The 16513-nt window shown below is 50.7% G+C and overlaps 1 protein-coding gene and 1 long non-coding RNA gene across 6 annotated transcripts; one reads left to right on the forward strand and one right to left on the reverse strand.

Annotated features, from left to right (window-relative positions):
• Positions 1 to 3806: 3806 nt before the first annotated feature.
• On the forward strand, positions 3807 to 5726 carry LOC128783328 (uncharacterized). The gene is made up of 2 exons (XR_008429084.1): positions 3807 to 3848; positions 5536 to 5726. It is a non-coding gene; the product is annotated as an uncharacterized LOC128783328 (long non-coding RNA).
• Positions 5727 to 8962: 3236 nt separating this feature from the next.
• On the reverse strand, positions 8963 to 13978 carry LOC128783329 (nucleolar pre-ribosomal-associated protein 1-like). Of its 5 annotated transcripts, none has more exons than XR_008429086.1 (6): positions 13172 to 13966; positions 12792 to 13068; positions 12383 to 12489; positions 11708 to 11849; positions 10963 to 11078; positions 8963 to 10387 (listed from the first exon to the last, which is right to left on the reverse strand). XR_008429086.1 is itself a non-coding variant. In XM_053933979.1 (5 exons), exons 1-5 carry the CDS (start codon positions 13177 to 13179, stop codon positions 12173 to 12175), a joined length of 324 nt encoding a protein of 107 aa, XP_053789954.1. In that variant the 5' UTR covers positions 13180 to 13978; the 3' UTR covers positions 11856 to 12172. The 5 variants fall into 5 exon arrangements, 1 of the variants encoding a protein (XP_053789954.1); XR_008429088.1 differs by lacking the exon at positions 8963 to 10387 and adding an exon at positions 10404 to 10644 and having other exon boundaries at positions 12851 to 13068; positions 13172 to 13971; XR_008429087.1 differs by lacking the exon at positions 8963 to 10387 and adding an exon at positions 10405 to 10644 and having other exon boundaries at positions 12792 to 13087; positions 13172 to 13968.
• Between the last annotated feature and the right edge of the window lie 2535 nt (positions 13979 to 16513).

The following is a 16513-nucleotide window of genomic DNA, read 5'->3' on the forward strand; positions in this document are numbered from 1 at the left end:
ACTGCAGGATAACTTAACAGCTCCAGATAGCCTTCATCAATCTACAGATCCCATCTAGAGTCCAAATACACCCCACATTACAAATTTCCAGGCCCCAGGACACGCCCCATTCTAGACCTACACCAGGCTATGCAGCAGGGCAGAGCAGCTCCAGACCAAATACCCAGACACCCGTGACACAGAACAAGACAAACAAGGGGACACAACAGGGGGAGAAAGCTCTGAGCGAGAAGAATGCCCTCAGGGAGCCAGAGACTGCAGAATGAGATGACCTAGCTGAGACTGATGGCGAGCCTCTAAGGCTCAGAGAACCCTGCAGGAACAAGATGCTAACTGAATGACCTATTCCAAGCAAGGCAGAGAAGGATGCCCGAGAATCCTAGCGTCAGAATGCTCTACGGATCTCCGCATCGCTACGAGTCCTAATCTGCTAGAACGCATCCTTGCCGTCACAATTGTCACAAATCACAGCTGTCGAGAACAGCCCAGAACAAGACCTCAAAAGACATCTGACCGGATGCTACTCCAAGGCCTGTCAGGGCTCCCGAGCCAAAGGTAAGAAGGAATCGGCACGGGGCCGAGGAACACAGAGATGAGAGATGCAAAGATGGACGCCCGGGCTTCCGATAAGCCCCTCAAAGGACTAAGGCAAAAGACACAGAAGGCACGACAGACAAGTGACACACCGTGCACCGGCACTGCTCTGCCCTGAGCACTTCAGCACTGTGAGGCTTTTCCTTTATGTGGCCTAAAGGGCCACCCCCATCTCCAAAGCTGCCTCCAAAAGCCCTCCCAGCGCCTCGCTTCCATCCCCTCTCAGGGTCCCGGCCCTCGACTTATCTCTCGGACGTCCGGGGACGAGAATCCACGTCCGGTGCCGAGGAAGGCCGCCTCGCCCGCTGGCAGTTTCCTAGAGTCACCGACTGTGGCCCCTTGCTCAGCTACAATCAAGAACACCAAACATCACTGCAGGATCTTAGCTGCACAGCGGCCAATAACCAATAACAATTCTGCTACTCACCATTCTCCTAAGAACGTCCGCCTCATCTGGCCGCGCCCGGAGGCCGATGCCCTCGCGGCAGGGTCTGCCTGGGTGAAGAGGAGACGAGGTGACGTGGCATCGCTGAAACTCGAGTGGACCCTGGCTCCTCCTCCCTAGCTCCCCGACTTACAGCAACTCCTCGGCCGCTCCTGAAGGCTCCCCGGGTGACACCTTCAAATGTCAAAGATCAAGGCTTCATCACAGATCCGTGCGCTGCTTCCCAAATTCCCACGAGAGTGACCAAGCGGGGGTCTGCGGCCCCGTTGCTGAGGGGGGTCTCGGCGTAATACGAGCGGACCGCCTAGAGCACGCAAACAAGAACGGAGCCTAAGAGCTGCACCGGGAATTGAGACCGGAGCAAGAACAACTGCTGCCTGCCACCGCTCACTGCTCACTTACCTTGACCGCTAGTATCCGGCTTTAGTTCCTAAAAATAACAACAAAGAAAATAGCTGTAATACAGAGGCACCATTTATACTCCCCCTGCAAAGACAAAGGGTGACTGACCTTCTCGGGGGACCCCCCTCACACGGGACGGGGCCCTCTGCCACGGATTCCATCTGGCTGCGTCTGAAAGAACGTGAGGACAAAAGTCAGAGCACTGCAGGATAACTTAACAGCTCCAGATAGCCTTCATCAATCTACAGATCCCATCTAGAGTCCAAATACACCCCACATTACAAATTTCCAGGCCCCAGGACACGCCCCATTCTAGACCTACACCAGGCTATGCAGCAGGGCAGAGCAGCTCCAGACCAAATACCCAGACACCCGTGACACAGAACAAGACAAACAAGGGGACACAACAGGGGGAGAAAGCTCTGAGCGAGAAGAATGCCCTCAGGGAGCCAGAGACTGCAGAATGAGATGACCTAGCTGAGACTGATGGCGAGCCTCTAAGGCTCAGAGAACCCTGCAGGAACAAGATGCTAACTGAATGACCTATTCCAAGCAAGGCAGAGAAGGATGCCCGAGAATCCTAGCGTCAGAATGCTCTACGGATCTCCGCATCGCTACGAGTCCTAATCTGCTAGAACGCATCCTTGCCGTCACAATTGTCACAAATCACAGCTGTCGAGAACAGCCCAGAACAAGACCTCAAAAGACATCTGACCGGATGCTACTCCAAGGCCTGTCAGGGCTCCCGAGCCAAAGGTAAGAAGGAATCGGCACGGGGCCGAGGAACACAGAGATGAGAGATGCAAAGATGGACGCCCGGGCTTCCGATAAGCCCCTCAAAGGACTAAGGCAAAAGACACAGAAGGCACGACAGACAAGTGACACACCGTGCACCGGCACTGCTCTGCCCTGAGCACTTCAGCACTGTGAGGCTTTTCCTTTATGTGGCCTAAAGGGCCACCCCCATCTCCAAAGCTGCCTCCAAAAGCCCTCCCAGCGCCTCGCTTCCATCCCCTCTCAGGGTCCCGGCCCTCGACTTATCTCTCGGACGTCCGGGGACGAGAATCCACGTCCGGTGCCGAGGAAGGCCGCCTCGCCCGCTGGCAGTTTCCTAGAGTCACCGACTGTGGCCCCTTGCTCAGCTACAATCAAGAACACCAAACATCACTGCAGGATCTTAGCTGCACAGCGGCCAATAACCAATAACAATTCTGCTACTCACCATTCTCCTAAGAACGTCCGCCTCATCTGGCCGCGCCCGGAGGCCGATGCCCTCGCGGCAGGGTCTGCCTGGGTGAAGAGGAGACGAGGTGACGTGGCATCGCTGAAACTCGAGTGGACCCTGGCTCCTCCTCCCTAGCTCCCCGACTTACAGCAACTCCTCGGCCGCTCCTGAAGGCTCCCCGGGTGACACCTTCAAATGTCAAAGATCAAGGCTTCATCACAGATCCGTGCGCTGCTTCCCAAATTCCCACGAGAGTGACCAAGCGGGGGTCTGCGGCCCCGTTGCTGAGGGGGGTCTCGGCGTAATACGAGCGGACCGCCTAGAGCACGCAAACAAGAACGGAGCCTAAGAGCTGCACCGGGAATTGAGACCGGAGCAAGAACAACTGCTGCCTGCCACCGCTCACTGCTCACCTTGCCCACTTACCTTGACCGCTAGTATCTGGCTTTAGTTCCTAAAAATAACAACAAAGAAAATAGCTGTAATACAGAGGCACCATTTATACTCCCCCTGCAAAGACAAACGGTGACTGACCTTCTCGGGGGACCCCCCTCACCCGGGACGGGGCCCTCTGCCACGGATTCCATCTGGCTGCGTCTGAAAGAACGTGAGGACAAAAGTCAGAGCACTGCAGGATAACTTAACAGCTCCAGATAGCCTTCATCAATCTACAGATCCCATCTAGAGTCCAAATACACCCCACATTACAAATTTCCAGGCCCCAGGACACGCCCCATTCTAGACCTACACCAGGCTATGCAGCAGGGCAGAGCAGCTCCAGACCAAATACCCAGACACCCGTGACACAGAACAAGACAAACAAGGGGACACAACAGGGGGAGAAAGCTCTGAGCGAGAAGAATGCCCTCAGGGAGCCAGAGACTGCAGAATGAGATGACCTAGCTGAGACTGATGGCGAGCCTCTAAGGCTCAGAGAACCCTGCAGGAACAAGATGCTAACTGAATGACCTATTCCAAGCAAGGCAGAGAAGGATGCCCGAGAATCCTAGCGTCAGAATGCTCTACGGATCTCCGCATCGCTACGAGTCCTAATCTGCTAGAACGCATCCTTGCCGTCACAATTGTCACAAATCACAGCTGTCGAGAACAGCCCAGAACAAGACCTCAAAAGACATCTGACCGGATGCTACTCCAAGGCCTGTCCGGGCTCCCGAGCCAAAGGTAAGAAGGAATCGGCACGGGGCCGAGGAACACAGAGATGAGAGATGCAAAGATGGACGCCCGGGCTTCCGATAAGCCCCTCAAAGGACTAAGGCAAAAGACACAGAAGGCACGACAGACAAGTGACACACCGTGCACCGGCACTGCTCTGCCCTGAGCACTTCAGCACTGTGAGGCTTTTCCTTTATGTGGCCTAAAGGGCCACCCCCATCTCCAAAGCTGCCTCCAAAAGCCCTCCCAGCGCCTCGCTTCCATCCCCTCTCAGGGTCCCGGCCCTCGACTTATCTCTCGGACGTCCGGGGACGAGAATCCACGTCCGGTGCCGAGGAAGGCCGCCTCGCCCGCTGGCAGTTTCCTAGAGTCACCGACTGTGGCCCCTTGCTCAGCTACAATCAAGAACACCAAAGAAACCTGTTACCATAATCAGTATTTCACAGATTCTCTGCAACAACAAACAAAACATACACGACAGGTAAACAAACTAAATGAATAAAACCTCTATTATACTATAAATAATAATGCAATTTCCAATATTATAAATACCTCACTGTTTAACTACAGGACAGTACCTAAAACCCATCACAACGAACACTACATACTCACACTTAAAAAACCCACTCCAGCAGAATTATAAACCTACCCTCTACTTCATGGTATGACCCATATAGACTTTTGTAGACCTTAAACAACAGATCCTCTTAAAATTTTACTGTTTTAATTATATTTTTATAGCATAAAAATATTACTACATAGTAAAAAAAAAAATGAAAACAAAAAAAACTAGCAAATTCCACAACAAAAAATATTCAACAAAACTCAATCCCAAAAAACCCTTGCCATCAGCACCTGAAACAGGAACCATAACATTCAAGAAGTACACCATGTCCGTTATCATACATCAATTACGAACAAAATAAAACGATACAATCAATTCCTAAAAACCACCTCAAAGTCACAACATCAAGGAACTTTGGAAAATTAAAAGCCGCGCTCCCGGCACCGGGCGGAACGCAGCTTCCGGTAAGAAAGCGGCTCCTCCGGCGGCTCCTGAGGGCTGCAGGGGGCCCCGGCCGCGCCCGAGCCCCGCGCCCGGAGCGGCCGGCACCGGCCGGCACCGGCGCAGCGCCCGCGCCGCCTCTCCCGCCCGCCGGCCCGGCAAAGCTCCCCTCGGCTCCGCACGCCTCGCTCCGGCGCGGCTCCGGCAGTCCCGCGCCAGCCCGGCCGCGCCCAAGTCCCCTTCCACCTCGGCAGCTCCCCAGGCAACGCCAGCAGCTCCCGCGCCACAGCCTTGGCTGCCGGGCCAGGGGCACAAGAAGCGCCCTCCAATGCAGCGGCACAGTCCGATTCCAACCCTTCAAACGCTGCGAGAGCTGCAGCTTCCTTCAATTCAACCCCCGGAACTTACTCCACACTCAGGTGCTCGCCTCACTTCAACAAGGGCAAATAAATGTGTTCTCCCCTTCAGTTTCAGCCCCTATAAGAGCAGAAAAGAAAGGACTTTCCTCAAATGATGGTAAAAGGGGGATTTTTACCGCAATCCAAACCCTTTACAAGGACGGACAACAGGTCCCCTACCAACTACCCCCTCCATTTAAACCTCAGGATGATGAAAATGGGGGGGGGGGGCTACCCTCAAGTCAAAACCCAGCATACAACAACAATATTTTTCCCCTTCTATTTGAAATAGAACACAGGGATTCGCTGCCACCCCGGGATACCCCTAACACCCTGGAAAAGGCATGTTTTCCTTCAATCAAGACCCTCAAAACCACGAGTGCACGGGAATCCCACCCAGTTCAAACACAGGCAATAATGGAAGAGAAGTTGCTTCCCTCATTTTGAATTTCTTTTGTCTTAATAAACCCTAGTTTGTTTGGGTTGGTTTTTTTTTTTGTTTTTTTTTGTTTTGTTTTTTTTGGTTTTGGCGTTTTTTGGTGGGTTTTTTTTTTTTTTTCGGGGAGCAATGGGGAGGGATTGGCAAAACGAAATTTAAAAGGGAAAGGAGAAAAGTCCCCGCTACAAAGGCACACCGTCTCACCTGTTTGGCTGCTGTTTCCCGGCACAAAGGTTTGTCCCTCGGCACCTCCTTTGAGCAATGCTCCAGGTATCCAAGCGATCCCCCAGACCCTGTCTGAAGCTCTCACCGTCCTTCCATGAGACAACGCCGGGAGCCCCCCCCCAAACTCCTCTTCTCCAACAGCTCCATGCAAGAGTGAGCTGAGGCAAACCCCCTAAAACAGCCGCCGGCAGGAGCCGCCCCCTCATCATCCTCACAGCTCACACCTGGGGCTGCTCTGAGCCCTCATCATCCTCACAGCTCACACCTGGGGCTGCTCTGACCCCTCATCATCCTCACAGCTCACACCTGGCGCTGTTGCCAGCGCCTCTCCCTGTCCAGCACACAGCCCACTTCTCACAGACACACACCAAGCAGAAATCCACTAGGGGTGTTGGCTTTTCTTAGTCCGTCTGATTAGACGATTAAAACACGCACATGCATTGATGGTCATTGAGGGAAAGCTTTCCAGTGGAGAAAATAGTCATTTTGGAAGCACACTTTGATACACCTTCAGAAAAAGCAGAATCAGCACCAGCTCCTAAGACCCCTGCTGAGGAACCCAGCCCTCCTTGGGACACCCAAAGCAGCAGACCTCGAAAAAGGAGGGGAAAAGTCAAGCTTGGAGTGGAAAAAGAGAACATAAGTACACCAGCCTTTCAAAATGCCTGCACACAGCAATAGTGGGAACCAGTCACATTTCTCCTTTCCTTGCTTTCTGTGATGACATAAATATGAAGTAAAAACACGTTAAACAAAAGGCAGAGCTAGGATTTTACAGGTCTTCATTTTGGCAGTCTGGATGACAAACGCCTCTTACGGGACTGCGACACGTTTTGGGGACTGGCAGAGAATGGAGGCAAAAGGTGCCAGAGCGCCCTTTCTATTCCCTTCAGCCCCTGCAGCTGTTCTGATGGTTTCAGGGCACTTGCTTGGTTCATTCCTAGATCAAAACGTTATGGCATTATTTTCAAAACTACTACCCATGCCCAGTCAGAGTTTCCTACATTCCTGGATACAAATGAGTGGATAGAGAGAGGGTTTCTTTCCAAATGAATTTAGCAATACTTTCCTATTTTTACCAATACCTATAAAAACGAAACATTTGCCAGGATTTAGTAGTATTCTACACACCCCCCTTCCTGTGCATTTTGGGGCAGCTTTGGGTCCCTCGGGGGGACGGCACCCGGCATGACCCCCCCTCATTCACCACCCACCTGCTCCTCCGCCGCAGCGTGCCTCCCTCTCCTAGGGACCTTAGGGTGCCCCAAATGACACCAGAGCCCCGAGTCTTCACCCCTTTTTCCTGGCCCCCAAAGAAGGCACAGAACGAGTCTTAACTGCCCTGGACAGCAGCCCAGCACTTGCTTCCATCCCTTTCCACATGTACATTCCCCCCGAAAGGGACTCTGCCGCAACAAGAAAGGGGGGCAGCCCCCAGAAGGGTCGAAGCTCCTGCCCAGCCTCGCTGTCACGGGCGAGGGGCAGAGAGAGGGAGCGGCAGAGACGGCGGGGACGCGGCACGGACGGCACGGCACAGAGCGGGGGCCGCTCTCAGCGCGATGCCGGCAAAGCCGCAGGTCCGGCGGGGCCGGGCGGGGTTCGACCGGCACGGGGGGATCCGCCGAGAGCCTCCGGCCCCGTGCGGGGACTCCCGCAAGGGCCCAGGGGCGCCGGGCTCCGGCCCTCTGGGCTTTATTCTCCGGCGCCCCCGGCCCCGCGGCTGCGGGGAAAGAAGGAACGGGGCGACGGGAAGAGAAGAGGGCTAGCAGGGCATGAGAAAGGGTAGGGAGGGAGGTCGGGCTGTGGAGGAAAGCGGGAGGGCAAGGGAAAGGCCGGGAGCGGGGAAGAGGGACGGTGCACAGAGGAGGGAGAGAAGAGGAATAAAACGGAGGAGCGGGATAGGGACAGAGCAGGAAGGAGTGGGGGGGGGGGGGGCGCGGGGTGTCGGGTTTGCGAGGGAGAGGAGGGGAGGGTCCGCGGACAAAGAACAGGAATACGGGGAGGAGGAAGGAAGGATGGAGGGGGGGACGAGAGGGGAGGCCGAAAAGGGAGAGAAAGGGGTCGGCTTTGGGGAGAGCGGGAAATGGGGGAAAGAGAGAAAGAAGGGGAATACGGGGAGGAAGAAGGAGGGGTAGAGAGAGGGACAGGACGGGGAGCCTCAGAGAGCCCCGACTCCACCCGAGCCCGCCCCGGCGGCCCGCCCTGCTCGGGATGCTGCGCTCGGCGGAGCTCGGCTCGGTTCGGCCCCGCTCGGCTCCTCGCCTACACTCGGGCTGTTCTCCGCTAGACTCGGCTGGATTCGCCTCTTCGGCGCACCTCGGCTCGGCTCAACTCGGAGCCGCTCGCTCCGTTCGCCTCCATTCGCCTCGGCTCGGCTCCATTCACCTCCGCTCGGCCCCGCTCGACTCGGCTCGGCTCCGCTCGGCTCCGCTCGGCTCCATTCACCTCCGCTCGGCTCCGCTCGGCTCCCCGCGGCAGCGCGCCTCCCGCGCACGCGCACAGCTCGCCGCTCTCCTGCCGCCGAGCCCCGCGCCCGGCCCGGCCGGCGCACGGAAACCCCCGCGCCACATTAGACCCAGCAGTTTCTGCGCTAAACCCTTTCTGTCCTAGAAGGAGATAACTTCTCTACCTCCTTCGTCTCCTCACTTTTCTTCTTGGATTTCAAAATCAGAGTTACAAAAACCTACTCACAACTACAAGACTTAGTAAGTAGCCAATAATGTAGTCCCGTCAATTTCATAACCTAAAGAACACGTTATACTTATGTTTCCACAATTAAAAAAAAAAAAAAAAAATCACACAAGAGTCCTACTCACTGTGTCAAGCCTTATTTAAAACACACAAAAAAAAAAAAAAAACCCAACCCCGAAAGAAATAGTTCCACAACCAAAACAGAACAAACAAGTAACACTAAAACCCCACGTCCAAATACGCTCTGTTTATCAGTCACCAACCCGAAAAATCTCTTTTCTACGTAGCTCGTTTGTATACCTCCTCACAACTAACCTTATCCTTTACAAACACTAAATTGCAAATCAAAATCTTACACGTAACATAAACTCTTCAAATAACATTTATACACTCATACCCCAAATTACAGGTAAACCACCAAAAGTAAAATTACTCAAATCATTACAAACAAATACTTGTACAATATTTAGTTACAAAACAACCCCCAAACCACACCAAACCACAAAGAAGTTACCTCAAAACAGCAAACCTACAATTTAAAACAATTAACCCACTAAGACCAAACATAACAATAATACATATAAAAAAAAAAACAAAACACAAAAAAAAAAAAAAAAAAAAAAAAAAAAAAAAAAAAAAAAACAAACAAAAAAAAAACCCAAAAAAAGAACACCCACCTAAAAATACCCAATCACTCCAACACAAATTTACTTCTCAGGATCAAAATCGTACAACCTTTTAACAACCTAATTCTATTAGTTCTACATCTCTTTTAACACCTAAAATAACTACAACTCACACTTGAAGCACATCAAATGAACTTACTTATTAACTAACCAAATCAAACAATAACACATGTATAACGTTAAATAAATTACTGCCAAATATGAACATCTTTAAACATACTACCTTACAAAATAAAACAACTGTTCATTTTTTATTATTCACACACAATCATAAATAGAAAACATTTTTAAAAATATATAAATTGATGAAATCACAAGAAATCAATTTACAAAAACATTACTAATTTTTTTTTAAAAAATTAATCAATCACACATAAAAAATAACTAAATAATATTTTCAAAAATTAAAACATCGCTGAATAACTTAAATCATTATTAAAAACTAAAATACTCATCTTATTAATAATTACTGCTTTTTATCTCCCCTACCGATTTAAATTTTTACATAGAACTCTACAAAAATCCTTAACAAGTAGATTTATAACTTACATTTTAAAACATATATAGATAAACATACTTAACAGGAGTGATCTACACACCAAACAAGTAAACTAACCAAAAAACCCTAATAAAATACTAATATATTCATAACACAAAAACCCAAAATCATTAACATAAAAACCCATACGAACACATGAAAATACCTACAGTAAAAAAAAGACGTACCTTAATGAACAATATTCACACCTTAATAATTCATTATAAACTCTTACCAATTAATGATTAACATGACTTGATACCAATAAAATACAAGAAAATGTTACTTTAGCCAATAAGCAGAATAAAATGTTATACCTAATAACTTAAAATCACACTTTATTAAAAATATAAGACAGTAAAGCAACGTATCATAAAAACTCCCATTATTATCACTACACAGATATACAGAGATACGCATATATCTATATACAGGTAGATCATATACCCATCTCAACAGCAGCATCTGGGATCGATTCCTGTTTTCTCTCTTGTCTCCTAAATTTATTAGCCACAAAGGATGGAGTAAGGAAATCATTTTATTTATCACCTGGTTCTCCAGAAACCTGAAAAACAAAATGAAACAGAACAAAAAGAAAAAAAGAAAAGAAAACCACATTTGAAAGGCAGATCCTCACCAGCAGCTGGTCCATCTCCTACGGGGGACCATATTCTAGGGCACTTTTGGTGCACTTGCCTGAACCTGTCAGGGCACTCTGTGCTTGCAGAAGAGATTTTTTTTGTCAGGGAGAGGCAAGGGGAGGAGAAGTAACGTTCTAGACAGCTCAAATCCATTACTGTGCCACTTCCTGTGCAGCAGGTCCTGTGACAGGATGGGAACTGAGGCTGCTTGAAATTTCAAAGCTAAAGACACCAGCACAAGGTGTCCTTTTGCTTTGTCAAGGAAGTGATTCCCAAATCACACAGCCCCCCCACCATCGTCCCTCCCACCACCACCTGAAAGCCTCTTGATTCTCTTCTCAAAAACACAAGGGACACCTCAGCGTTCAGCAAGTTCTGCCAGTGCAGCCCTCGGTGCCCCCGTCTCCAGGTCTGTCCCCCTTGCTTTCATCCTCAGCCACGTCATTCTTCAGCCGTGGACAGGAAATTGTCCCCACGTCTCCCGTACTTGGCTGGTTACCTTTTCTCTAAGCCGTGCAGGACCCACGAGAGGAGGCTGTGATCCTCTATCGGCTCATGGGCAGCTCTAGAGGTGACACGGGCAGCAGCACTCTGTCGTATCTCCAGAATAGGACTCTGAAACAGAAAATGCAACTTGTTCTTTTACAGCCAAGATCTGATTATCTAAAATAAAATGAGCAATTTGGCTGGTACCCGATCAACTTCCAGCTAAAATGAACACCGCCTGTTCTCAGCAACTCCAGAGAAGGAAAGACATTCTCCCTTCAACGCTTCACACCACAGGTGCTGCTCTTACAAGAAGTATTCAGGTAGCAAGACAATTTTCTCTTTTTGTCCGAGGTTTTGATACCTGAAATCCTCAGGGTGGATGCTCCCAAACCTGAGAGCTCCCGGCAGGCGAGTTTCCCTCCTGCCGAAGCACTGTGCAGGTGACAAACGTGCTGGCTGGGGAATAGAGACCCCAAAAAGAAAAGACCCCGACTGCAGGAGCAAAACCACGGCACCCACGTGAGGCTCCACGATGGCAGGAACCGGTCCCAGTTTCGGGGGATAAGGATGGGACCGGTTTAGACACAACCTAAATTATTTCCCCCTCCACACATCCACAAAACCAACAAGGAACAGATTTTCAAGAGGACCAAGGCAGAATCAGCTGCTCCTTTCTGTTTTGTACTTGAGATCTTGAGGCCATACAAGCTTTTGTGGTTTGGGGTATTTGGGAACTGTTCTTTTTAAATTCTTACCTGGGAGCCCTGGTCACACAAAGGACTGCTGAGAAAGGAAAGAATGACCCGGAAAATCCTCTGGTAGACATAGAGCTCACAGCAATGTTTGTCACGCAGCCCTTCCCCAAGAAATCTGAGGATCCACTCGTGCTGTTTTGTACTGGAAGCCATAAAGAAAAATACCACCGTCAGACATTCAGACATTTCCAAAGGATACATGCTCCTAAGAGCACAAAACCCCGGTTCCCTCTGAGTGCCAGCTCAGGAATTACCACAGCTTCTTCTGGACTTCTCAATTTTCCATTCCTATCAAATTTAATCGCTAACATCCATTGGGAACAGTCAGTCTGCAGCCCAAACATGCAGTGGAAATGGAATTTTAGAAGTTGCTGTTTCTAAAATACTTCAGTTGAACTCAAAGTTACTAGCCTAAACTCAAAGAGGAATTGTAGCTAGCCGGGGCAGAACATTCTTTTCTTGTGCTCACAGAGCATACACAGCACAACTCCTTGTGCGCTAGTATTAAGAAGACAACAAAAACCTCACAGAAATAACATTTTGAATTCCTACATGAAACATAAGAAAGACGCTTCTAATTAACTACCCGTGGGAGAATGAGGTTTCATTGTATTTTTGCGGCTGTTTCTAATACATTTCTGAAGAATTACTGGGTACCTAAAATGGGACTCTTACCTCAAAATCAAAACTGTAGAAAAGCTGGAGAAAACCTGGTACCTTCCTCAGGTCCAAATACCGGTGTGACAGAAGGAATCTCTTTACCCTTATGTACACGTGCTCCTCTGTAAAGAGAAAAGGTTGGCATGGTGGAGGAGGACAGCGCTCCCAATCCACAAGCACGGACGACAATTCGTGGAAGCTGCAGTCAGTGAGCGTGCAGCGCTCCGAGCTGGGAGAACAGCCCGGCAACTGCAGAAGGCCTTTGCTCTGAGGCGCATTCCCATTGCTGCCCACCCTCCCCTTCTCTTGCCCAGGAGGAAAAGCTCAGGCAAGAGCGCACGAGCACAGAGCAGGTGAGGGGATCGACACTCCCCAGGGCTCTGTTTTTCACCCCAGCAGTGACACACGCAGCACGTCCCAGTACCTGGCTTCAGGATCTGCTGTGCCACACGAGCAGCGCAGAGGGTGAGGGAGAAGGTGAACCTGAGGCTTGGCTGCCTGATTCCGTTCTGCACGGCATCCAAGAGATACGGCAACGGCAAGGGCCCAGGGAGAGAAGCCTGAAGCACAGCCCAAATGAACACAGCGGGAGCAGGAAGACATCGATCAGCTTCCGGGACATTTCACGGGTCACACAGGTAAGAGCCCCAATTCAGCAAACCTGAGGCTTTGGCGACGTCAGGATCAAAACACCCGGAAACCTGTGAGAAAGAAACCGAACTGCAGCCGGCTAAAAGCCGTCCCTGCCTCAAACTCCTTCAAACAACTTGCTCACGAGGAGGCAGGGATTGATTCAATACTCACCAGCCCATCTGGCCAAGGTCAGAGCTCTGTGCCCACCCAGGACACGGCAGCCAGCAGGGACCCTTCTCCCACTCTCCAGCACGGACCTGTGAAGCCAGGGAGAAGTTTACAGAACAGAAGCAGCCAGAAGATGCTCTCTACTTCCATACGCTCTCTGATCGATCACTCCCAAGGAAAGTCCCCACGGATCGGAAGCAACCACCTCTCATTTCTCCTCCGCAATCATCACTGCCTTGCCTTTCTGTGCGTTTCCTCCCGTGCCCGTCCCCAGAGCACATTAAGTCCATCTTTTGTTCCCAACCGCAGCTCTCCAGCACAAATGCCACTCCTCACACACACAAAGCAAACGGTCATCTGCTTCAGCTTTTGGCTTAGAAAGTAAGAACCTCAGCGCGTCCGGCTACGTGATTAAAACACAGAGACGCACGGGTGGACATAGATGGAAAGCTTTTCAGGAGAGAAAAGAGCTGATTCGCTAGCACACTTCCATACAGCTTCAGAAAAATCAGAATCCATAGCAACTCCTAAGACCCCTGCTGAGGAACCCAGCCCTCCTGGGGACACCCAATGCAGCAGCTACGGGAAAAGCATGGGAAAAGCCAAACTTGGGGTGAAAAAAAGATGACATCAATACAGCAGCCTGTAAAAAGCCTTCACCCAGCAACAGTGGGAACCAGTCCCATTTGCTCCGTCCCTGCTTTTTGGGATGACACAAACAGGAAATGAAAACACGTGAAACACAAGGCACACCTATAGGGTGTACCAGGTGCTCCTTTTGGCAGCGTGGATGACAAAGGTCTCTCTGCGCACTTACAGGCAGCCCGGTTTCAATCCATCCTTAGCCCAAGCCTTCCTCGCCTCCCATTCGCCAGCGCTCTGCTCTGGCCTTTGGAGCGCTAGCCCCGTCCTCCCGCAGCAGCACGGCACCGGAACACAGCGAGGCAAAGCGTGCCGGAGCCGCCCGTGCTGTCAGCGTAGCTGTCAGCTGCCGGCGGTGGGCAACTCCGGCCCTGCGGGCAAGGGGGAGACGGCTCGGGCACCTCCAGCGGCTGCTCTGCCCCGATGCTTTCGCGTTCTCCTGCATTTCCCTGCAGCGGAGGGGGTCCGGGACGGGGGCGGATCGTGTCAGAGTGGAGACGGCGGGGAAGCACGGGGAGGCGGCGGGAACGCGGCGGGACGAGACAGCGACGCGGCGGGACGGGGACGGCTCGCTTGACCTTCCAAAGATGGCGGCAGGAGGGGCGGGGAAAGCCGGGGCCCCGCTCCGCCGCCTGCGCGCCGCCCCGGCGGCATTTTCCGGCACGCGGCCGCTTCCAGCGTCTAGAGAGGGACGCGCGCGGGGATCGGGAAAGGGGAGTGCAGCCCTGTTCCGACGCCGCTCGCCCCCCGCCCGCCGCCCCCGGCCCGTGAGCGCTGCGACCGCGCCTCCGCCGCCCGCCGAAAGCGGCCCCGCCGGGCCGCCCTCGCCGCTGCCGTTCTTCTCGGTCATCGGGTCCCTTTGCTCTCCCGAATCTCCTTCACCCCTCCCCTCTATTTACAGACACCGCCCCGCTTGCCGCTCGCTCCCTCCCGCGCCTCGCCCTTCCCACGCTCGGCAGCCGTCCTTCCCCCCTCAGCCGGCACCCAGCGGCGAGGGGCAGGGCGCTGGCTGGGGGGGGCTGCAGTACCGCTCTCTGTCCACAAGGCGGCAGCACCGCCGCCGGCCACAGCCGGGGGCTGCCGCTCGCCCGGAGGGAAGGGAGGCAGAAAAGAACAGGGGCGATCCCCTTGGAAAAATCCTGAAAAATAAATGGCCCAAAACCACCCGCACACAAACTAAAACACACTGCCTCTAACCCAATAAAACCCCTCCAAAATCCTTTTCTTTTAAACTCTCTAGAACTATCTTTCATATTTATACTTTTCCCATTCCCATTTATCATGTATATTGATGCATGATGTTATTTCGATTCTATATTAAATATCTTCTTCCTATGACTTCTATTTATTTATATTTTATCTTTTTATATATCCAGATATATTAACATACATTTCTATATTTATATTGCAAAAATAGTTCTGTTCTTTAAAATAAAAGCCCTGCCTGTAAGCAAATTCTAGCTCTATGATATTAATATTAACGATCTCTTATTTAAAAGAAAAATGCTGCCTGAAACCCACCCGCCCGCGGCGCAAGTGTGGCAACAGCCCGTGTCCGCAGTACTGGCAAGGCCGCGGGAAATCCCGGCGGGGCGGCGCCTGCGTGGCGCGCGGGCAGTGCAGCACGCGGACCACGATTTTCCCGCGCTTTTTTTTTTTTTTTTTTTTTTTTTTCTATCCGCCATATTGAGAAGGTCAAGAGTGTCCCGGCCGCCGCGACACTTTCAAGATGGCGGCCGCGTGAGGCCCTCGGAAGGGAGAGGCGTTTTTGCCGATGCCTGTCGGCGCCCGCTCAAAACCTGACCGCCCGCGCAGCCGCTGAGCTCACAGTCCGTGGCCACGACACGGGAAAAAGCGAAAAAAATCCCGCGGGGCGGCGCCGGCGTCAGGGTGCCGTGCAGGCAGTGCAGTAGACAGACCGAGGTCCTCCTTTTTCCCGCCTTTTTTTGCCGCCATATTGGGAAGGTCAAGCGAGTCCGCGACAACCCACTCCCAAGGTGGCGGCCGCGGGAGGACCTCGGGCGAGGGCTGCACTACTGCACTCTGGCCACAAGGCGGCGGCACTGCCGCCCGCCCTGGGGCTGCAGGCGGGGAAGGCGCGCAAAGAAGAACAGGCGCGACCCCCTTCAAAACATCCTCTGCAATAAATGCCCCTAAACATCCCGCACGAAACCGAAAAACACCGACAAAAAAAAAAAAAAAAACTGCCTCTAACCCAATAAGAACCAAAATAAAAAATCTTTTCTTTTAAGCTATATTTCAATCTATATTATTTTTATATTCTTTATATTTATATTCACATTTTGATTTAAAATGTATACTGATGTATAATGATAATTTTATAATTTCTTACATTCATTCATATTACTTAAAGTTTATTTTATTTTATATTTTTATGCATGTCTTAATATATTGATTACATATTTCTATATTTAGATTGATATTTCTAAAAGGTTTATATTTTTAAAAATAAAATCCCTGCATCTATCCAAGTAAAAACCTAAAAAAAACCCCCAAACTTTCTTTTAAACTGTTTGTAAATTTATCTATATATTTTTCGCATTTATATTCAAATTTGCATTTTAAAGGTAGATTGATATATGTCATTATTTATATTCTATCTCTTCCTATTACTTATTTTACTTATATTTTATATTTTTATATCTATCTTTATACATTGATTATATATTTTTATATTTAGAA

Source organism: Vidua chalybeata, unplaced genomic scaffold (genome assembly GCF_026979565.1).
Source record: "Vidua chalybeata isolate OUT-0048 unplaced genomic scaffold, bVidCha1 merged haplotype scaffold_203_ctg1, whole genome shotgun sequence".
In the NCBI taxonomy this organism is placed as follows: Eukaryota; Metazoa; Chordata; class Aves; order Passeriformes; family Viduidae; genus Vidua; species Vidua chalybeata.